Source organism: Chlorocebus sabaeus, chromosome 29 (assembly GCF_047675955.1).
Source record: "Chlorocebus sabaeus isolate Y175 chromosome 29, mChlSab1.0.hap1, whole genome shotgun sequence".
NCBI lineage: Eukaryota > Metazoa > Chordata > Mammalia > Primates > Cercopithecidae > Chlorocebus > Chlorocebus sabaeus.
Window position 1 is genome coordinate 16646070 of NC_132932.1, and position 23690 is coordinate 16669759.

General features: G+C 44.7%; 1 protein-coding gene across 1 annotated transcript in view; it reads right to left on the reverse strand.

Moving 5' to 3' along the window:
* WDR93 (WD repeat domain 93) overlaps nucleotides 1–23690 on the reverse strand; it is a 50957-nt gene continuing 27267 nt past the window's right edge. Inside the window, exons 9-18 of the mRNA XM_007990363.3 lie at nucleotides 20803–20887; nucleotides 15568–15739; nucleotides 13781–13851; nucleotides 13105–13191; nucleotides 11294–11413; nucleotides 9643–9856; nucleotides 7349–7412; nucleotides 5461–5617; nucleotides 4960–5155; nucleotides 1–415 (exon numbers count right to left, since the gene is read on the reverse strand). Coding sequence (XP_007988554.3) covers nucleotides 298–415; nucleotides 4960–5155; nucleotides 5461–5617; nucleotides 7349–7412; nucleotides 9643–9856; nucleotides 11294–11413; nucleotides 13105–13191; nucleotides 13781–13851; nucleotides 15568–15739; nucleotides 20803–20887 — 1284 coding nt within the window. The 3' untranslated portion in view covers nucleotides 1–297. The remainder of the gene's footprint in view (nucleotides 416–4959; nucleotides 5156–5460; nucleotides 5618–7348; nucleotides 7413–9642; nucleotides 9857–11293; nucleotides 11414–13104; nucleotides 13192–13780; nucleotides 13852–15567; nucleotides 15740–20802; nucleotides 20888–23690) is intronic.

Consider the following 23690-nt stretch of genomic DNA (forward strand, 5'->3'; position numbering starts at 1 on the left):
GGGTTTGGACTCAGTGGGAATGATGGGTTATATACCACAGCAACGTGAGAGTCTGGAGACAATATCATTGTTTATTTGGGTGACACATCTGCCTGCCTGAGGCTCTGACAAGAGGCTTAGTGGTTGAAGGTCCCCCAGATTATACTTTTCCCCTTACTGGCTCTGCAGAGGCCCCAGACTCCGAGTGCAGGCCTGTGGAGCTCTGGCTCTGTCACATTTCTCTTGGCCTCAGCGTCCTGGGAACGGCTGCCTAGTGGCTGAAACCTCCTTTTCAGAGAGCCCAGGGCGGTGGCAGCCTCACTTCTTGAAGCTCTCTCTCTGGAGCAACAAGGAGTACCTCTGAAGCCGGGCCCAGTGCTCCTGCTCCTTCTCTGGGGCCTGCTCCTTCTCTGGGTTCTTCTCCAGCTTCCGATAGCTGAGGACCACACAACTGTGATGAGAGGAATCTCCCCTCACTTCCCCAGCTCCCGAGCCCCCAGGGCAGAGCTCCACTACCCTCTGCTCCTCTGAGAAACTCTAAGAGGACGCTCCTGCATCACCTCTGTGTCCTCAGGACTCGGCCTGGTACACAGCAGGTGCTCAGAAAGCCTTTCCTGGAGGAATGAGGGTCTCGCATTCTAACCTGTGAGGTGCATGTGGGTAGACAGGATGGCGAACTGAGGAACTAAAAGGCTATTTGCAAACAAGCTGTGGTATTACACACAACGGAACATTCAGACTGAAAAGGAAGACGTTCTGACACGTGCTCCGCCATGGATGACTCTTGAGGACATTACGTTGAGTGAAATACGCCAGTCACAAAAAGACACTTTTTGTGATGCTTAGCAGGGTGGAGGGGGCTGTTGGTGGGGTTGTGGTGGGGAAGGGGGGGCAGCTGAATGACGTTAAAATGCTTAGGCAAACAGGAAGAGGAGTGCTCTGGGGGGGAAAGACAATGACCATAGCTTTGATTTGTTTTGAGGCTCTGCATATGGGACATCTATGTGGAGATAAGATTTTAATTAATTAATTTAATTAATGTATTTATTTATAGATGTAGATGTAGAGATGGGGTCTCACTGTGTTGCTCAGGCTAATCTTGAACTCCTGGCCTCAAGTGATCCTCCACCTCAGTCTCCCAAACTGCTGGGATTACAGGCGTGAGCCACAGCACCTGGCTGGTAATGTTCAACTTTTCACAAAGATAGTGAATGCTATCTTAAAAATGTATTGGAGGTCAGGCGCGGTGGCTCACGCCTGTAATCCCAGCACTTTGGGAGGCCAAGGCAGGTGGATCACAAGGTCAAGAGATCGAGACTATCCTGGCCAACATGGTGAAACCCCGTCTCTACTAAAAAATACAAAAATTAGCTGGGCATGGTGGCATGTGCCTGTAGTCCCAGCTGCTCAGGAGGCTGAGGCAGGAGAATTGCGTGAACGTGGGAGGCAGAGGTTGCAGTGAGCCGAGATTGTGCCACTGCACTCCAGCCTGGCGACAGAGTGAGACTCCATCTCAAAAAAAAAAAAAAAGAAAGAAAAAGAAAAAGTATTGAAGATAGGTTTTATATTTAGATTTATATAACTGGTTATATGAATATATTTAACACTGGAGAAATTCCTTCACTGTCTCAGAACCAAGCAAGATGCACCGTATTTTGTGTTCATTTGCCTCTTAAAGGAAAGGGCTGAAGATAAAGTAGCAATGTGTACTTTGTATTTTTGACCTTAACTCTGCCAATCTAAGTAGAATTCCCTGTATCTAAAATGGTTTCTTTTAGGCTGAGAATGGTGGCTCACATCGATAGTCCCAGAACTTTGTAAGGCCAAGGTGGGAGGCCAAGGTGGGAGGGTCGCTTGAGCCTAGGAGTTCAAGACCAGCCTGGGCAACATAGGGAGACCCTGTTTCTACAAATAATAAAAAAATTAGCTGGGTGTGGTGGCGCATGCCTTTGGTCCCAGTTGCTCCTGAGGCAGGAGGATTGCCTGAGCCCAGGAAGTCAAGGCTGCAATGAGCTGTGATTGGACCACTGCACTCCAGCCTGGACGACCCTGTCTCAAAAAATAGATAAAACAAAAATAAAATAAATCCCTTTTACTTAATGAAAGAGAATAGAATATTTAACACTTTTTTTTTTTTTTTTTTTGAGACAGAGTATCGTTTTGTTGCCCAGGCTGGAGTGCAATGGCATGATCTTGGCTTACTGCAACCTCTACCTACCTAGTTCAAGCAGTTCTCCTACCTCAGCCTCCTGAGTAGTTGGGATTATAGGTGCCTGTCACCACGCCCGGTTAATTTTTATACTTTTGGTAGGGACGGGGTTTCACCATTTTGGCCAGGCTGGTCTCGAACGCCTGACCTCAGGTAATCCGCCCGCCTTAGCCTCCCAAAGTGCTGGGATTACAGGAGTGAGCCACCGCGCCTGGCCAATTTAACACTTTTTAAAAAAGTAATCTATACATTTGCTGCTTTTAAATAAAATCAGGCCAGGCATGGTGGCTCACATCTGTAATCGCACCATTTTGGGAGGCTGAGGCAGGCAGATAACCTGAGGTCAAGAGTTCAAGATCAGCCTGGCCAACATGGTGAAACCTCATCTCTACTAAAAATACAAAGATTAGCTGGGTGTGGTGGCGCATGCCTGTAATCCCAGCTACTCGGGAGACTGAGGAAGGAGAATCGCTTGAACCCAGGAGGCAGAGGTTGCAGTGAGCCCAGATTGTGCCACTGCACTCCAGCCTGGGTGACAAGAGCGAAACTCCGTCTCAAAAAAACAAAAAACAAAAAAACAAAAAAACCCTCCCTGTGAAGAATAGCTGAACATTCTTAGAGAGGGCCAATGTCAACCATCGCCTTCTTCATTGTCTCTCTCTCTCCCCAGAGACTCATGAGACCATATTCGTCTCCTGACGAATAGGCACATTTCCCTCCAGGAGGTATCCAGAGCCTCCCAGCGACCCACACTATAACGCAGGAAGGACTTGAACGCCCCTGTTACGTGCAGGTATGAGCTGGGAAGCAGAGAGGAGCTATGGTGCCACCTAGTGGTGATGTTTAGAATTTTCCCAGGCATGAACTTGGATTAGCAGGGAGCCATCATCATGGTCATACCTACCATTTACTGAGCAACCACTCTGTGCCTGGTACTTTCCGTGTATCATCCCACTTAATACCTCAAGCCCAAAAAATCAGCCATCATTAAAATGGTCAGAATACAGCCTGGCATCTCACAGGTGCACAATATGTGTTTTTTGACTGAATGGGGAAACAGCCTCTGACAGGCTAAGTAACTCGCCCAAGGGCTCGTTGTAAGTGGTAGTGTCAGAATCAAACTCAGGTCTGTTTGGCTCCAGACCTGCATATCTTAACCATTCTACTTCAATCCTCCCTGAGTAAAGAGTCTACATAGAGAAAGGGGGAAACAGTCGTGAAGGAACATTATGGTGATTGGAGAGATCACAGAATCTCAGAGGTCACATTACATACATAGGGACATCGAGGCCCTGGAAGGAAAGGAGCCTGCCAGAGCCACCTAATTCTGTAATGGCAGGCCCGGGATGAGGATCCAGGGCTCCAGTGATGACCCCAATCTACCCAAATGTGTGGTCAGATCACAAAAGGAATCATCAACAAGGATTTGCAAATCCCCAGAAATTTGTTGTGAGATGGATTAGAAGATACATCTATTTCTCCAGAACAGCCTGAGTACTGTGCCTTATGCTTTGATAGCAGAAAGGAGAGCAAGAAAATGGTGCTTGCAGGATTAGGGAGAGTGGGAAGAGGAAGGGGAAGAGGAGAAACACATGCATCACGGTTTATCTGAATGATGGGTAAAAGAAAGGGGGCTTAGATCATGGGTTGGCAGACATTTTCTGTAAAGGCCCACAATGTAAATAATTTAGACGTTATAGGTCACGCTGTCTCCTCTACAGCCTTCACTCCTGCCGTAGCACACAGTAGCCATAGATAATACATAAACAAGTGAGTATGGCTGTGTTCAAATAAAACCTTATTTACAAAACCAGGCAGTGGACTGGATATGGCCCATATAGTTTGCCAACCCCATCTTAATGATTGTGTCTAATAACCCAAACATACTTTGTTCCTTTTTTTTTTTTTTTTTTTTTTTGAGGCAGGGTCTGACTGTCACCCGGGCTGGAATGCAAAGGCACGATCTTGGCTCACTGCAACCTCCGCCTCCCAGGTTCAAGCGCTCAACCTCCAGAGTAGCCGGGACAAAAGGCATATGCTACCATGCCCAGCTAATTTTGTGTGTTTTTTGTAGAGATGGGATTTTGCCACGTTGGCCAGGCTGGTCTCGAACTCCTGAGCTGAAGCAATCTGCCCACCTCGGCCTCCCAAAGTGCTGGGATTACAAGTGTGAGCCACTGTGCCTGGCCTAAACATACTTTTAAGAGGGACTTGAGAAAGTTAAAAAGATGGTCTTGACAGGAAGAAAACAACAGCTGGAAGCCCTTCTTTTCTCCCAGCCTGAATTAATGACTCCTTTTCTACCAATCCACATGTGAGGTGGAGTGCAGCTCATGTACTATCATGGGGTAGAACCCTTCACTTAGGGGAAATTTCTTTTTTTGAGACAGAGTCTTGATCTGTCACCTAGGCTGGAGTGCAGTGGTGCGATCTTGGCTCACTGCAACCTCTGCCTGCCAGGTTCAAGCAATTCTCCTGCCTCAGCCTCCCGAGTAGCTGGGATTACAGGCGTGTGCCACCATGCCCGGCTAATTTTTGTATTTTTAATAGAGACAGGGTTTCGCCATGTTGACCAGGCTGGTCTTGAACTCCTGACCTCAGGTGATCCGCCTGCCTCAGCCTCCCAAAGTGCTGGGATTAAAGGCATCAGCCACCATGCCCGGCCAGTGGAAATTTCAATGCTGAAAGGATTTACCATAAAACAAGCTCCACTATCCCTCAATCCAGACACAACCTCAGATGCGGGAGGGGGTGAAGACACAACTCTTTACCTCTTCTGGAGGAAACGCTCACATCTTTTCTCCAATGGTAGTGTTTGCGGGAAGGCCATGTTATCCAAGTCCCTTTGAGGAATGGTGCAATTTTTTGAGATATTTTCCAGGAGTGGGCAGGCCTCAAAATTAAAATAGAAAACAGAATATTGGATTCCAGCATCGTCGGTGGACTCGGTTTCATGTGAATAGTCTCCTGTGACAAGACAAGAACACCATGTTCTGTGCAGCAATCGCGTTCTCAGTGGGCTCTGTGGTCCAGGTGAGCATGTGGGGGCTGCTCTCTGCTTATAAAGGCTGGGCCATCTGGGTTGAGCTGTGACTTCAGAGAGAAGACCCTGCTGGCATTTTATCGAAGTGTGCTGTGAGGACTGAGCTGAGGTTCACTTTGGCCTATGATGGAGGGGCACAGAGTGGGGAGGAGATCGGAGGAGCTCTCTCTGTGAGAGAACTAAGTCAGGGAAACGGTTAGTGGGCATCAGCCCTGGTCCCTTTCCGTACCTCGGAGCAGGAAACATGGATGGTCTGGAGACACGGCAAACATTGGCTTCCAGGGGACCTCCAGAGGAAAGGCTCCCGGCGGGGCAAAGGCACAGATGATTTCACGCTTGGCCACGTCCATAAGGCACACAGAGCCATTCTTGGAAAAGATGAGCACCTAGGAAGCAAATAGATGGTGAGTAGGGACTTCTACTGGACACTGTCCCTCACAGGAAGGTCGAGTGTAGAGGTCACCCCAGTAAGGAATGAGAGAAGCAGCTGGACATAAAACCTCTTGGGCCCCAGCCTCTGGATCCATCCAGGGCTGCTGGGGACCTGCACACACATGTACGCTGACTCCTCCGCGGTCCCCCCCAGCCAACAGGCCCTCCTCCACATGCTGTCTGCCCCAGGGCGATGCATTCCTCCGCCTTTTCCCTGACCTCTCTTCCAAGCTCTCTGCATCTCTGCTGAAGAGCTCACCCTCCATGTGGCCAAGATTGTTTCTTACCTGTGCTCCCAATGCCTTTCCTTCCCACTGCCTCAGGGACCTTGCTCCATCTAACAGCCCCTCCTGGCCTGAGGTCTGAGCTGGGGACGCTCTCCTGCCTGGGCTCTCTCCTTTCTGTAGTGAACATACTAAACTCTCCCCATCCTTAGAAAGCCTACTTTGACCCGACATCCTCCTCCAGCTGCCACACCACTTTCCCCTCCCCAACACAAGAGGGTCTCTCCACACCCTGTCCACTTCCCAACCTCCTGCTTCTGTCTCCAGCCTCAGCCACTCGTCTCCACCATGCTTTTGTTTTTTTCTGCAGCACAGGACACTGCTCTCACTTTCTTCAGACTCTCCTCTCTGTTTGCAGGACTGTCCCCATGCAGTTTTCCCTGGGGCCCCTCTCGGTCACTTTGTGAACTGATTTTCCAGGTCCTGTAAGTGATGGTAGTGCCCATGGGAACCTTTTCTCTATTCACTCCCTCTCTTTAACTAGGGGAACCTGCTGTACCCCCACTTCAACCACCACTCACTAACTGTACCTGGCTGGTGAGCATGGAATCTACATTTTCAGCCCTGGGCTCTCTGGAAGCCTCCTTGGGGGTCCTATAGGCCCCTCACCCTCTGCAGGGCCACATCAGGAATCACAGACTTTCTCTCCAGGCCTGCAGTGGGCCCTGTAAGGACTAGGGAGTCAGCTCTGCAAGTGAGGATCAACCGTGCACACCTCCCTCTCCTTTGGCAACAGCCACAGGTAGCCCAGAATGTGGAGTCCATCTCTGAACTGAGATCTCTCAACTCTCCATCCCTGCTCTAAACATGCTGTTCCCATTCCCATTCTCTGACCTCTCTGTTTTGAGCGCCATCCCACACGGGGACATATCTGTATTGTTCTGCCCAGTGTATAGGACCTTCCACGGTCTGGCCCACCTGTCTTCCCACCCCAGCCTCTTCCCTCTCCACATTCCACAGCAATCTCATGTGGCAGGTGCTGGAACTTCCTGCAGTGCCCGGGACACACATAGTGCTCTCTTGCCTCTATGGTGTTGCCTTCTCAACTCCTCTGGCTCAGCTCAGCTGTCACCTCCTCCAGAAAACACACTGTCCTGCCCTGCTGCCAACTTCTGCAGGTTGAGTTAGGTGACCCCTCTCTCTATTCCATGCATCCATTAAAAAATTCCTATTACAGCCTTTCTCATGTTCTAGGGCAGCTGTCTGGTGACTTCTCTGTCTTCCCAAATGAGCTGTGTGCTCCATGAAGACAGGTTCTTTCTCTATTTGTAAGCCCGAAAGCTAGTCCAGTGCCTAACACGTAACAGGCCTTCAATAAGCATTTTCTAAAGGATAGATGGACACATTCACACATTCAAATGAGAGGCATGGGGCATTCACAGAGAGGCATGGGGAACCTACCATGCCAGGTAAGGCTGGGACTGGGGCCACTGCACAGATGGTTTTATCCAGGTGCTTTACAGGCCTATAGGACAGAAAACACACAGGCATTCTCCTACTTTAAGAGTTTAAAAGTTTTGATATCCTCTTCTAGGCATGTATCCTGGGGAAATTCAGAGAAATCAAGAAATATGTGAGGAGGCTGTTCATAGTCCAAAAAATTAGGAACAATCCAAATATCTATTAGGAGGATGCTTATGTCATTGTGGTATATTATACAATGAAATATAATACAGTAATGAAAATAAAAGAACTGGAGCTACATGCATCAACATGTATGGCTCTTGTGAATAATGTTGCAAAGCAAGATGCAGAATAAATACCATTGAAAAACAAGTTGGAGGCTGGGTGCAGTGGCTCACACCTGTAATCCAAGCACTCTGGGGGCCAAGCACTTTGAGCCCAGGAGCCTAAGACCAGCCTGGGCCACAGAGGGAAACCCTGTCTCAAACCAAACTGAAAGGAAGGAAGGAAGGAAGGAAGGAGGGAGGGAGGGAGGGAGGGAGGGAGGGAGGGAGGGAGGGAGGGAGGGAGGCAAGTTGGAAAATATATAGAATATGGTTCCCTTTATAAGTTTCCTAAATATGCAAAGCTAAATAATGTACTGTCTAGAAATACAGTCATACAAATGTGGCTAATTCTTTTTCTTTTTTTAATAATTTTTTTTTTCTTTTCACAGAGAAGGGATCTCACTATGTTACCCAGGTTGGTCTTGAACTCCTGAGCTTAAGTGGTCCTCCCACCTTGGCCTCCCAAAGTGCTGGGATTACAGGTGTGACCCACTGTGCCTGGCCTAAATGTGGTTAATTCTTAAAAGAGAACAAAGGAATGATGAATTTAGAAAAATGGTGTGGTAGATTGAAAAGCAATTGGTTGTATTTGGCAGTGACTCTCATCAAAAGATAGAGTCTGTTTTTCTACTGCTCAAATGTGGGCATGGATGTGGGATGTGCTTTGCCCCATGGGTCATTAGCAAATGTAACATGAGCAAAAGCTTGAAAAGCATTTGTGTGCTAGGGTTGCCCTCTCCTGCTGCTGGGAGCCCTTAGACTACCATGTGAGGAGGCCTATACTAGTCTGCAGGAGAGACCATGAGGAAAACCGAAGTGCCCTGGCCAATAACCTGCCAACTGCCAGGTGTGTGAGTGAAGCCATCTTAGAAGAGCTGCAAGCTGCCTGAAGGCACATTTGAGAGCCCAGGTGAGACCAGTAGAAGAAATGGACTGAGTGCAGCCCAAATTGCTGACCTACAGACTCAAGGACTAAACAATGACTATTTTCTTAAACCATTAAGTTTTGGGGTGGTTTGTTATTTAGCATTAGGTAATTAATAAGGTGTTTGGGGTGGAGCAAGAAGGACTGATGAGGGAGAGCCATACAGGGAGCCCAAATGGAACTGGAGATTATCGATTTCCAACGGCTACAGGGGAGTTGATCTCACTACTCTTTATTACACACACGTACACACATGCGCGCACACACACACATTATACAGTTTCATTTGCATGCATTAAATATTTTAAAATGTTTAAAAGAGAGAGAGAGATCCCTGGGGAAACTGATGGAAGGTTACTGTGGGAGAAATGAGCCTCTTGGTGTATGGGATAGGAAGGATGTTGTCTTAATCCATTTTCTGTTGCTTGTAACAGAATACCTAAAACTGGATAATGTATAAAGAAAAGGAATTTATTTCTTACAGTTCTGGAGGCTGAGAAGTCCAAGGTCAAGGATCCACAGCTGGTGAGAGCCTTCTTACCGGTGGGGACTCTCTAGAGAGTCCCAAGATGGCACAGGATGTAACATGGCGAGGGAGTTGAGTGTGCTCATGTTCTAGCTCAGTTATCTCTTCCTTTTCTTATAAAGCCACCATTTCTACTCCCATGATACCCATTAATCCATTCACCTATGAATCCACTGATGCATGAGTGGGTTAACCCGTTCAAATGGGAGGGCCTTCATGATCCAATCAGCTCCTAAAGGCCCCGCCTCATGGTACTGCCACAATGGGGATTAAGTTTTAACATGAGTTTTGGAGGGGATAGTCAAACCATAGCAGATGTGCCATCATACAATTTTGTTAGAAAAAAATATAACATATATATGACATTGGCGATCTTCAGAAACTCACCAGGAGAGTGATGACTATACAAAAGGTAGACTGTAGTTAGAGAGGCTGTCAGATTTTACTATTAAATAGCAATTAAAATAATCTGTCTGGCTGATTATTTACCCCGTCCAGCCCTCAAGCTACTGACCTCTCAACAAGCACACTGACGGTGGGTCCTTGGGTCCCACTAGCCTCCAACAGATGGAGGGAGGCATCTGTGCACAGCACCACACATTTCGTTTGGGATTTCACTGGACCTTCAGGATACATATTCTGTCCTTTGTGGACCAAGAAATATTTTAGGAAGTGAATGCTTTGGCAGAAACATCCCTGAGGAAGAGCAGCGACCCCAAGAGGGAATCCTGGAGAAAGTAATCACACAAGCCGATCAGAAAAGGGAATAGGGGAGGGGGCCATGGGCTCAGGGGCTGTGACCAGCAAGTGTGTGAGGGACTTGTAGGATGTGAAGGCAAAATCAAGCAATGAGCACCCTGTGAGAGCAAACCAGTAAACCCAGTGCCCAATGGGAGAGAAAAGCCCCCTGCAGGGTAATGCTGCTGTGTCTGGAGAGGAATTGGGGAGGGGGAGAAGCAAGAACATGGAGGAGGGCAGGGTCAGCACTGGAGTGGAAGGAAGCTACAACCCAACCAGGGACTGAGGTACAGCTGACCATGGGATGCAAAGGCATATGGGCAGGGGGAGGCACGGCTGTTTCAGAAGGCTGTGTGTGTGTGTGTGTGTGTGTGTGTGTGTGTGGCCAAACAAGAACTTAATATCCAGAAAGAAATGAAAACAAGCTATTTTGGTCCAAGGGCTTATGAAATCATCATCATTCTTCTTTCCTTGCAATATCTTTTGCTTCTATAATAATGCTGTTGGTTCAATAATAAAATAAAGGAGGGTCTTTAGTGGTGTTTATCTTGGCAGTGTGTGGGGAAAATATCCTCCAAAGTTGAAATAACCACTGCATTCTTCAGAAAGTGATAGCCAAGTGAGGAAGGCAATTTGCTAGCTTGACAGATGCCTCCCTGAGAACAGTCAGCAACCTGGTCTGATCACAAGCTGCTCAATAAACAGGGTACTATCTCTGATGCTCTGCACCTGCCAGGAGGGCTGCCCAGTGAAGGTGGCCCACCTCCACTCTCTAGGAAAATACATCTCCAACTGCAAAATGGCAAACCACTGAGTTATTAATGGCCTTTTACAAAGTCTGGTTAGAGGGAGCTGCTTCCCTAGAGGCTGAAGAATTTAGGGAGCAGTATCATTGATTTCTGTATCTGCAAAGCTGGACCCAGGACCCTAGAACTCCACCACAGTGCCACCCATCCAGAATAGCTGCTGGTCTCGCTTTGATTGCTTTATAGGTCTCTTAACTCCAATACAATAGAGTTCCTGCTGACTGGGAATGGGGGGGGGGAATAGCAGGGAAGAAGACTCACTTATTTAGAGCTTGGGGGCTGGGGGAAGGAGGAGGGCTGAGGTCACTGTGATCACCTGTACTGTGCCAGACATACTTCTTCACTGGAGTGTAAGAATGAAGGCAATGGTCATATTTCAGAGCCTAGTACAGTGCCAGGCTCAGAGAAGTCACTCAATAAACACATTGGCAGTGGGAAGCATTAGCACATATTATGTCCAATAAATGTTTGTTGAATAAATGAATGAGAGGAGAGCAGGACCAGTTCTCCAAGGTGACTTTAAGAACACAGAGGTAACAGAAGGCCCCGGGGCCTGTGGGAATTCTAGAGCTCCCAGACTCATTGCCCAGAGTATTAGGTAGAAAGGCAGGGAGGGCTCACCTTTGGCCAGGTCCCACAGTGTGAGCACACCATCCTCGCAGGCCAGCAGCAGGTAGGAGGAGGAGCAGCTGAGCTGAGAGACTGCAATGGGCGCAGCACAGGGCCACACACCCTCAGGGTCTAGGGGGAAGGACAATACTCAACCAGTTTCCCCCAGACTCTGCACCTACCCATCACTTCTACCTGGACAACCTGTGACTCAGACTGGTCTCCCTGTTCAGGGAATGGGAACCAGGAACACCTGTCTGGACTCACCATCTTCCTTCTCTTTATGAAGTGCTATTCTCCTTGCCTAGGATGATAAGATAATGTCACACTGTTATTACCCTACAGCTAATGTTTAATGAATATGTCCTAGGTGCTAGATACTGTGTTAGGCACTTTACACACATAATTTCATTGCATTCTCACAAGGGTTCTATGAAGTAGGTCCTATTAGTATCTTCTTTTTAAAGATGAGGAGACCGAGGCAGAGAAGTGACTTGCTCAAGGCCATAGAGTCAGTATAGAAGGAGATTAGAAGCCAGGTTGCCTGGGAAAGGGATGGAAGAAAAGAAACTCCTCCTTTGTGAATTTTTTAATGTTACTTTTGAAGTATAATATAAAGTATAACAAGTGTACAGTTCAAGGAATATTCACAAAGCAAACTTGCTCATGTAACTGCTTCCATTAATTTTTTTTTTTTTTTTTTTTTTTGAGATGGGGCCTCACTCTGTCACCCTGGAGTGCAGTGGTGCGATCTTGGCTCACTGCAGCCTCAACCTCCTGGGCTCAAGTGATCCTTCTGGCCCAGCTTCCTGAGTAGCTGAGACTACAGGCTCATGCCGCCTTGCTTGGTTATTTTTTGTAGAAACAGGGTCTCGCTATGTTGCCCAGACTGGTTTCAAACTCCTGGGCTCAAGAGATCCACCTGCCTCTGCCTCCTAAAGTGCTGGGATTATAGGCGTGAACCACCACGCCTGGTCACCTCCATAAATTTGTAAAACAACAACAACCTGTATTTCCTTAGTGCCTTTCAATTTCAAAGAGCTTTCACATAGAGAAACTCTCTGGATTTTGCTATTTTCAACAAACTCATGCACTAGGCAACAATGGTGTAATTAATTAGTTCTATGTTTTACATGAAAAGTTGGTTGGGGTGTGAAGCAACTGGCCTGAGGCTACATGGTTTGCAGACAGCTGGGCTAGGATTAGCACTGACCTTCTGATTCCAAGCCTACTCTCTCTCTCTCTCTTTATTTTATTTTATTTTTTTTTTGAGACAGTGTCACTCCGTCATCCAGGCTGGAGTGCAGTGGTACGATCTTGGCTCACTGCAACCCCTGCCTCCCGGGTTCATGTGATTCTCCTGCCTCAAACTCCTGAGTAGCTGAGAGTACAGGCGCGTGCCACCATACCCGACTAATTTTTGTATTTTTAGTGGAGATGGGATTTCACCATGTTGGCCAGGCTGGTCTCGAACTCCTGACCTCAGGTGATCCACATGCCTCGGCCTCCCAAAGTGCTGGGATTACAGGCATGCGCCACCGCACCCAGCCAAGCCTACTCTCTTTTTACCTTAGCTGCTTAAGGAGCCCTGTGGACCTGACTGTAGACTTTGTCCCTATTGACCTGTTGTCTTTAAGGAACATGACATTTCAGAGACAGATTCTTGGGGTCACACTATACCCACCAAGCCCCCTACTGCCTGCCTAGATCTGGTCCCTAAAGTGACACTTGCTGTATGTCAGTCACATGCTCTCAGCTAAGCTGGAGAAGGACATGTCTGCAAGTCCTGAGCTTAGGTGACTCCCATCTCAGCAGTAGAGTACCAGCTTTATCCTTTAGAGTTCGGTTTAGTGAATACAGGAAGAAATTGTGACTTCTGGTCCAGTGTATACCAAGGACACAGGTCATTCCTGGGGAAAAAAAAAAGAGAGAGAGAGAGAAAATGGGTGTTACATAATAAATATGGGTGGCCTTTGGTTTGCACAGAAGGTGTTTGCGCAAGAGGAAGCTGGTTTGAAATCTGAAGTAGTTTGTTTTAATGGGCAGCACCCAAGAGAAGAGTGAGCTTCCCAAGAGAGAGGGACTGGGCAGCCCCATGAGGGCTGTTCCTGGGGCCCGCTCGCCTTCTTGGATAGGAAGGACAGTCTCAACTCCCCCTTGGCTGCTTTCACATCTAGAAAATTCACACCCTCCGTGTTTTAAGTAACATCTTCTACAAGACAAATTCATACCCAGAAGTAGCCTGGTGGATGTGGGCTCATGCCTTCTCGTATGGCAACCACTCCCTGAAGGCAGTGCCAGCCTTTGTGATCAGGGAACCTGTGCTCAAGGGCCACAGATGCAAACAGAAACTGGCAGGCTACAGCTGGCAACTGAACTCCCCTCTTCATTCCCTCCTACATGCGAGGTTTGTTGGGGAACATCTCTGGGAGGGCTTGCTGAGGGGTTTCCCCAAGGTGACCCCTTGCTAGGACAACCACCTACTTCATGTTCATTTACCTGTGGGGCCTTTGACCTCCATTGGCATTGCAAAGAGGCAGCTAGGAAGAAGGAAATAGAAGGTGGCTGTACTGGGAAAGAAAGAGACATGAGTCAGAGCCATGTAGACTCCCTGGCAAGGAGAGATGCTGGCAGAGTCTTGGTCCTAAAACCAGAATACATAGTTAGAATGGACCTTCCCAGGTGTACGAAGGCCATGAAGCAAATCACATTCTAGGTGCTGGTCCTGGTGGGATGTGCTGACCTTAGATGCTGGTGAGGGCAGGTTGGGTGGGGCTGGGAATCACTCCTAGGCCAGTGTGGTGTGCAAAACTCTTGCCAGAGAGAGCTGTCTTTTGGAGAGCCACTTCTGTTTTGGGGAAGATCTCCTTAAAGAGCAGACTTAGGTGATCTACACAGATGTTCTCTTATCCCAGGGGCAATGCAGCCAGTGTTGTACTGATAAACTGGGTCTCTTAAATAAAAGATGCCCCAATTTGTAGGGTTTGCAGATTTTCATGGTGTAAATGCTCCCACAATGGACAACTAACAGTGGTTTAACAACTGGCTTGCAAAACCCTCATTATCTCACTATGCCATAGGAGCCAGCCCCAGCACACCACTGAATCTTGTCATCGTTTCAGACAGTAACAGGGAGCTGTTGTCAGGGCAGCCTTAGGACTTTGTGTCCTGAAGTAAGAAAATTTAAGGTCCACTTGACAGCACGAGATTTCCCTTCCCGTGTGAGAACAAGAACATTCCTGAGATCCACAATAGCTATGAGGAAACCTGATTCCTAAAACCAGCTCCCTCATCGATACTTCAAAGACTGGGGCTCTCCAACACAATTTGGAGCTAATGAGACCTAACTGCTCACCAAGATGGGAAAGTCATATATTATAATAATTATACACCTATGCTACATTACATTTAGAAAGACAGGAAGGAAACGGAGAAGAATTTTAGTAGTGGTGACTTTATTTGTCTTTAGGATCTTCCGTGTTATTTATTATTTATTTATATTTTTATTATTATTTTTTGAGACAGAGTCTCTCTGTCCAGGCTGGAGTGCAGTGGCGTGATCTCGGCTCACTGCAGCCTCCATCTCCTGGGTTCCAGTGATTCTCTGCCTCAGCCTCCTAAGTAGCTGGAATTACAGGTGCCTGCCACCATGCCCTGCTAGTTTTTATATTTTTAGTAGAGACGGTTTCACCATGTTGACCAGGCTGGTCTCAAACACCTGGCCTCAGGTAATACGGGGCCTCACTCTGTCACCCTGGAGTGCAGTGGATTTGGGAATCCCAGAATCCCAAAGTTCTGGGATTACAGGCCTGAGCCACTGTGCCTGGCCTCTGTGTTTTTTAGATAACCAGAAAAAAATTTTTTAAAAGAGATGTCATATATAAAATTGAAATAAATTATATTTCTCATTTACATAGATATCCATTTCTTCTTTTAACTCCATATTATCAACCTTTGTTCTAACTGTATAGTAACAGTCTCCACACAACATTACAAAATATCTGCTGATGTTCTCTGAAAATTCTCCCAAACCAGAAGGAGCTTATTTATTTCAGAGATAAGGTCTTGACATGTGGCCCAGGCTGGTCTCAGATTTGGGGGTTCAAATGATCCTCCTGCCTCAGCCTCTCAAAGTGTTGGGATTACTGGTGTGAACCACTGTGCCCAGCCCCAGAAAGAGCTTTTAGATCTCAGATTAATTCAGGTCCTTGGGTTGATTCCTGTATGTGCCAAGACAGCAGAAGCCTGGGGAGGTTCCCTGGCTTTCCCGGGATTAGGGGGCTCACCTGAGTGGCTCCTCCTCCCACTCCCCATCTAGGTACTTCTTGTAGGAAGCTTGGAAGATCTCAGCTTGCTGCTCCCACTGACTATCCTTGATGAAATGATTCTGCCCGGAGCCCAGTCCGTAGCAGTCCTTGATCTTTGCAAAGACTTCCAGGGGGCTTTTGAATGTGGTGCCTAGGTTGAGAATATACAGAATTAGTCAAGCCATCTGACTTCCCCTTTCCTGATTTTCCCCTACTTCCTCCACATTCCCCAGTTTTCTGCAGAATCCCTCATCCTCAGAAATCCACTCTTGCTCTGCAATTGGTCTGTATTCAGTCTTCTCCCAGTCTCTCCTGTACCCCACCAGCTCACAGAGCCCAGGCAGAGAGCAGCTGCTGTCCTCCTCCTTCCGTATCTTCATCCCAACATCATTCTCTCTGCTTTTGGATTACAGAATATTTGCAAAGGCTGGGGTGTGGGCGGCGGTGGGGCAGGGAAATGTTCACAGTGCCACTAGAGACTTTAAATCACTGTCCCTGTCTCCCCAGCTGAGGAAGGCCCCAAATCTGCCAGTTACCATCACTTTTCAGCCACTGCTGAAGACTCACATAATTAGGCAGTCTCAGTCTCTTCTTATGCCAACACTTACCCAATTCCTTCCTTCAAAAAAAATCTTTCTTATCAGTCACTTTTCGTACTATTTCTCTTCCCAATAACCTTTCATTTCCTTCTTTTTCATGGGTTCCTAAATCCACAGTAAAACTGGCTGACTTGTTTTCCGGATTTGCACCCTGAGTTTCAGAATTCTGTTCACTTTGGAAGGTGCCTGGGTCCCTCAAGTTGCCCAGGAGATTCCACAGTGCCCTTGACTGCTTCCTCAGAGACAATTGCATAACTTTCTAGAGGGAGACACCTGTTTTATAAACACATAGTATCATATGATACACTAGTTCTCAAAGGATGATGCCAGGTCAGCAGTGACAGAGTCACCTGGGAACTTGCTAAAAATACAGATTCTCAGGGCCCACCCCAGACCTACTGGAATAGAAGAAACTCTGTGGTGGGGCCCAGCAATCTGGGTTGTTTTTTGAGATGGCGGTTGTGCTATATTGCCCAGGCTAGGCTTGAACTCCTTGGTTCAAGCAATCCTCCCACCTCAGCTTCTTGAGTAGCTGGCACTACAGGCAAACAATCTGGGTTTTAATGAGTTCTCCAAATGAGTATGATGCAGCTAAAGTTTGAGAATTGCTATTATAAATTATACACCTTATATTTTCACTTACTAAAATATTTTGGAGATTATTTCATATTAGTACTGTAGATCCTCTTCATTGTTGCTTATTTTAGTTATTAAACCTTTTTCTTATTGTGAAGTGTAACATACATGCAGAAAAGAGCATAAAATATGTACCTTAATATATTTTAATGAGTTATTATAAAGCAAACCTCTGGTATCATCTACTCAGGCCAAGAAATAGAACATTGGCTGGGTGCGGTGGCTCATGCCTGTAATCCCAGCACTTTGGAAGGCCAAGGCAGGAGGATCGCTTGAGCCCTGGAATTTGAGACCGGCCAGGCAACATGGCAAAATCCTATCTCTACAAAAAATACAAAAATTAGCCAGGCCTGATGGCATGTGCCTGTAGTCCCAGCTACTTGGGAGGCTGAGGTGGGAGGATTGCTTGGGAAGCAGAGGTCACAGTGAGTTGAGACTGTACCACTGCACTCCAGCCTGAGCGACAGAGGGAGATCCTGTCTCAAAAAAAAAAAAAAAAAAAAAAAAAAAAAAAAAAAAGAAAGAAAAAAGAAAAAAGAAAAAAAATATTGCCATCTCACTAGAAGCGTCCCAGGGGCCCCTTTCTAATCACAATTCTCTGGGAAGAGTGGCAGCCACTCTCTTGACTTTTATGGTAGCCACTTCATTGCATTTATTTATGCTTTTATCACCTAAACATGTATCCTCAACACCATAGTTTCATTTTGCGTGATTCTAAACTGTACATAAGGGGAACCATGCAGTGTTAACTCTATAGCTGCCCTCTTTTGCTCAACATTGTTCACGAGATTTATCCATTTTGCTGTGTGTAGCTGCAGTTTGTTCATTTTTTGTTGCTGTATAGTATTCCATTGAATAAATATAGTACAATTTATCTGTTCTACTACTGATGAACATTTAGTTGTTTTGTGTTTGGGGCTATTCAAAATCATGTCGCTATTACCATTCATGCACATGTTTCCTGGAACACACTTGCTTGCAAATCTATGGGTACATTCCTAGAAGTAGAGTGACAAACTCAAGCTGGCTTGCTTAGGAGTCTCCTAGTTTTAGCACTGAAAAATCTCACATCCCAGGAAACCCCTCAGTCAGGCAAACAGGTATGGTTTGTCACCCTATCACCTAGCAGTGTAAATACTGTGTCATAGGATACAAATTATTGTCAACTTTACTAGATAATACCAAACCATTTTCCAAAGTGGTTGTACCAGTTTTCATTGCTAAATGCAATGTATGGGAGTACTGATTGTTCCACATCCTCACTATCACTTGGTGTGGTCAGTCTTTTTAATTTTACCCATCCTAGTGAATGTGTTGTGCTACTTCACTGTGATTTTAGTTTGCACTTCCCTGTAGACTAATGATGGTGAGCACCTTTTCGTGTTTATTGGCTATTTAAATAATCTTTTTTTGTGAATAGCCTGTGCAATACTCTTGCCTGTTTTGTACTGGATTATCTCTCTTTTTCTTAAGAATCTGTAGTAATTTTTCATATATTCTGGACACAAACCATTAGTGGGTTCTATGTGTTTTGCAAATAACTTCTACCTATCTATGTGGCTTGATGATCTTTCATCCTCTTAATTATGTCTTTGAATGATTTGAAATTCCTAATTTTAATGTAGCCAAATTTATTCAATGTTTTAGAATTGTAAATACTTTTTGTGTCTTATTTGAATAGTCTTTCTCTACCCAGAGGTGATAAAGGTATTGTTTATACTATTTTCTTTTTCTTTTTTTTTGAGACAGCATCTCGCTCACTGTGTCACCCAGGCAGGAGTGCAATGGCGCAATTTCAGCTCACTGCAACCTCTGCCTCCCAGGTTCAAGCAATTCTCCTGCTTTAGCCTCCCATGTAGCTGGGACTACAGGCACACGCCACCATGCCTAGCTAATTTTTGTATTTTGTTTTTTGTGGAGATGGGGTTTCTACATGTTGCCCAGGATGGTCTCAAACTCCTGAGCTCACAAGCAATCTGCCTGCCTCGGCCTCCCAAAGTGCTGGGACTACAGGTGCACACTATCATGCCCAGCGAATTTTTTTTTTTTTTTTTTTTTTTTGTATTTCTACTACAGACGGGGTTTTGCCATGTTGGCCACGCTTGTCTTGAACTCCTAGCTTCAAGTGATCCACTTGCCTTGACCTCCCAAAGTGCTGGGATTACAGACATAAGCCACTGCACCGGGCCTAAAGGCTATATTATTTTCTAAAAGCTTTACTGCTTTGCCTTTCATATATTTACTTCTACAGTTCTTCTGGAATTTAGTTTTGTGTATGGCATGAGGCAGGGGTTAAGTTTTATTTTTGTCTCCATATAAACCACCACCACCACTTATTGAAATGACCACCCTTTCTCCAGTGCTCCGTAGTGCTGCCTCTGTAATGCATCAAGTGTCCATTTATGCCTGGGTCTATTTTTGTCTCTATATCCTATTTCATTCACCTATTTTTCCTCTATTTTTCTATCTATCTATATTTCTATATTTCATCTATATTTCTATTATTCACTTATCTATTTTTTATCTTAATAACTGCAGTTTTATAATAAATATTGATAGAGCAAGTTTGACCACCACATTCTCTTACAAGAGAAAATTGTCTATTCTTCGCCTTTTTCATTTCCCCTTTTGGGGGGTTGTTCTTGATTTTGAATGAGGGTCTTGTTCTGTCACCCAGGCTGGAGTGTAGTGGTGTGATCATAGCTCACTACAGCCTCAACCTCCTAGGCTCAAGTGATCCTCCTGCTTTGGCCTCTCCAAGTGCTAGGGTTACAGGCCTAAGCCACCACACTTGACCTCTCTTTTGTTTTTTTAATGGTTGCAAAGTATTCTTTTGTATGAGTGTACCAGATTTTTTATATATATATATATATATATTTATTTATTTATTTATGACGGGGTTTCACTCCCGTCTCCCAGACTAGAGTGCAATGGCACAATCTCACCTCACTGCAACCTCTGCTTCCTGGGCTCAAGCGATTCTCCTGCCTTAGCCTCCCAAGTAGTTGGGACTACAGGTGCATGCCACTCTGCCTAATTTTTGTATTTTTTGTGGAAGTGGGGTTTTGCCATGTTCCCCAAGCTGGTCTTGAACTCCTGAGCTCAAGCAGTCCGCCCACCTTGGCCTCTTAAAGTGCTAGGATTATAGGCATGAGCCACCGTGCACTGCCCAGATTTTATTTAACCAATTATTCACCTCTGTGCATAATGCTACAGTGAACATTCTTCTTCTATTTTTTTTTTTTTAATCCTAACTACTAGTCCACCAGGGGTGAACATTCTTATAGATATGTCTTTGTGATCTTGTGTGAATGCTGAGAGGATATCCTCTGTATTCGCTGCCTACAATAGCTAGCCTCTCTGCTCCTCTTGACCAAGTCCCATCCTTTGAAACTTTGCCCAAATGTCCCTTTCTTTGACAAAACCTTTGCTTACTCCCTAGCAAGTCAGTCGCTTCTTACCCTGAGTTTTCACAGTCCCTGATGGTCCCCACTGCTGTACTTATCACATCCTACTATGGTGGTTTCTTGTCATTCTCCCTTAGCAGACTATCAGCTTCTAGAGTGCAGGAGAGGAGAGGTGTTTTACTCATCTTTGTGCTTGGTACATTATGGGCATTCAGCAAATAATAATGAATAAATTAACACAGGAATGTAGGAATGAATGTATCACAACTAGCAGTCAAATGAATTACCACAGAAATGTAGGAATAAATGAACTCATCCTGGCAATTCAGAAAAGACACCTTTCTTTCCTGACCTTCCAATTCTGTTAGTTAACTGTATGTAATACAAATGCATTACTTACATTTTTTGTTTTTATGTCTCAGAGCTTATGAGTTTAAAAAAATTTCCTCTTCATAACTATGTTTGTAATTTTGATATTGTTGCTAATAAATTGAAAAGATAAGACATGTGGAGAAAGGAGGAAAGAACAGATAAATCAATGGCAAGAGGAGAGAGATTTGAATCACACTTACCTGTAACAGGCTTAGGTGGTTTGATCTTCATTATGTAAACTGGAAGACTCAATTTAATGTCTCCTTTGAAACAAGCATTTGTATCCTAAAATAAGGAAAAGGCATAGTTAATAAGCCAAGAGAATAGAGGAAATAGAATAATTAAAAACACTAATTTTAAAAGAAAGTGGAAAAGGAGGGGAAAAAGAAGAAAAAGAGATAGGACAAATAGAAAGTAAATAGCAATATTATAAAAGTAAATAGCAAGACTGTAGATTTAAACCCAAACATGTAAATAATCACATTAAATGTATATGGTCTAAATAACCCCAATTAAAAGGCAAAGATTGTCAGACTCTATAAGAAGGCTAGACCCTTGGTGACACATACTTGTAGTCCCAGCTACTCTGGAGGCTGAAGTGGGAAAAACGCTTGAGGCCAGGAGTTTGAGGTGGCAATATGCTATGATTGTGCCTGTGAATAGCCACTGCATTCCAGCCTGAGCAACATAGCGAGATTCCATCTTTGAAACAATTTTTTAGAAAGGGCAAGACCTAACTATATGAGGTCAAAAAGAAACTTCTTTTTTTTTAAAGATAGGATCTTGCTCTGTCACCCAGGCTGGAGTATAGTGGAACAATCACAGCTCACTGCAGCATCGACCTTCTGAGCTTAAGCAATCCTCCCACCTCAGCCTTCTGAATAGCTGGGATCACAGGTGTGCACTCCCACAACCGGCTAATTTAGTTTTGCAGAGACGAGGTCTCGCCATGCTGCTCGGGATGATCTTGAACTCCTGGGCTCATGTGATCCTCCTGCTTCTGCGTCCCAAAGTAATGAGATTACAGGTGTGAGCCACCACACATGGCCAAGAAATTCATTTTATGAAACACTATCTGAAACCATAGGGAAAAAGAAGAAACCGATTATATTAAATATAATGACACAAATATGTATAAGAACAAAAGTACAGAAAAAGATATATCTTGCTAAAATGAATCAAAAGAAAGCTCGGGTTGCCATATTAGTATGTGACATAGAAGAATTCTGAACAAAGAATATCAGGAATCAAAGGGTCAGTAAATAATGACAAAACAATCAATTCATCCGAAGACAAAACATTCCAAATTGTTAAACATCTAATTACAAAGCTTCAAAATATATGAAGCAAAAATTTGTAAAAGTGAAAGAAGAAAAAGATAAATCTACAATCTTAGAAACTCCTTTTTCAATAAGTACAGAATAAGTAAACAGAAAAGCAGTAAGAATATAGTAAGGATATAAAAGGAAAAACAGGAAGGAGATAGAAGACTTGAATAGCCTAACCAATAACAGCTTTATTGGTCTTGAAACATCCTTTTCAAATGCATATAAACATTTACCAAGATAATCGACATTGTGGGAATAAAATAAATCTAAATAAATTTAAAATAATTCAAATATATAAAGTCTGTTTTCCCATCACAATTGATTTTCTTATCACAATGGATTTTATGAGAAGCCCATTAAAAAAAAGCTATCTGTAACATTTCCAATATTTGGACACTAAATAACATACTTCTAAAAATCTACTAGTCGGCTGGAGCAGTGGCTCATGCCTATAATCTCAGCACTTTGGGAGGCCAAGGTGGGCAGATCACAAGGTCAGGAGTTCAAGACCAGCCTGGCCAAGATGGTGAGACCCTTCTCTACTAAAAATACAAAAATTAGCCATGCGTGGTGGCAGGCACCTGTAATCCCAGCTACTCAGGAAGCTGAGGCAGAGAATTGCTTGAACCTGGGAGACGGAGGTTGCAGTGAGCCAAGATCGCGCCAGTGCACTCCAGCCTGGGCGACACAGCGATATTCCATCTTGGAAAAAAAAAAAAAAAGAGAAAAAAGAAAGAAATTAGAAGAGGAAGCTAAACCCAAAGTGAGCAGAACAAAGGAAATAATAAAAACAAACTGGAAATCAGTGAGATAGAAAACAGAAAAACAATAGGGAAAAATATAGGAAACTAAAATCTTGCTCTTCTGAGAAGATGAATAAAATGGACAGACCTTTAGCCAAACTGATTAAGAAAAAAAGAGAAAAGACACAAATTACCAATATCAGGAATGAGAGGGATGATATCACAATAGATTTTAAAGACAATGAAGGGATAATAATGGAATGTTATGAACCACTTTAAGCCAATAATTTGACAACTTAGACAAAATGAACAAATTACTCAAAAGACACAAGGTACAAAAGTTTGCTCAAGAAGAAATAGGTAACCTGAATAGTATTAAAGAAGTTGAATCTGTAGTTCCACAAAGAAAGCTCCAAGACTAGATGGACACATTAGTAGTAAAGTCTACTTAATATTTTAAGAAGAAATAATACCCAGACTGGGCAATATATTTTTCTATAAAAAATTTTAAAAATTAGACAAGCATGGTGGCACACAACTGTAGTCTTAGCTATTTGGGAAGCTGAGGCAGGAGGATTGCTTGAGCCCAGGAGGTTGAGGCTGCAGTCAGCCATGATCATGCCATTGCATTCCAGCCTGAGTGACAGAGTGAGCCCTTGTTTCAAAATGAAAAAAGAAGAAAAGAAAAAAATGTGCAAACAAATTGATAAGTAAAAAAATGCAAGTTTATAAGAAAATATACACAGTATGATGCCACGTATGTAGAAAAAAAATTCCAATTCCATGAAGCAAAACTATAGTTTTCAAAATAAATGTAAGAATGTAAATATACACTAAAGATCTAGAAAACACACATCAACTGGGGCCGGGCGCGGTGGCCCACGCCTGTAATCCCAGCACTTTGGGAGGCTGAGGCGGGTGGATCACCTGAGGTCAGAAGTTTGCGACCAGCCTGACCAACATAGTGAAACCCTGTCTCTACTACAAATACAAAAAACAAAACAAACAAACAAACAC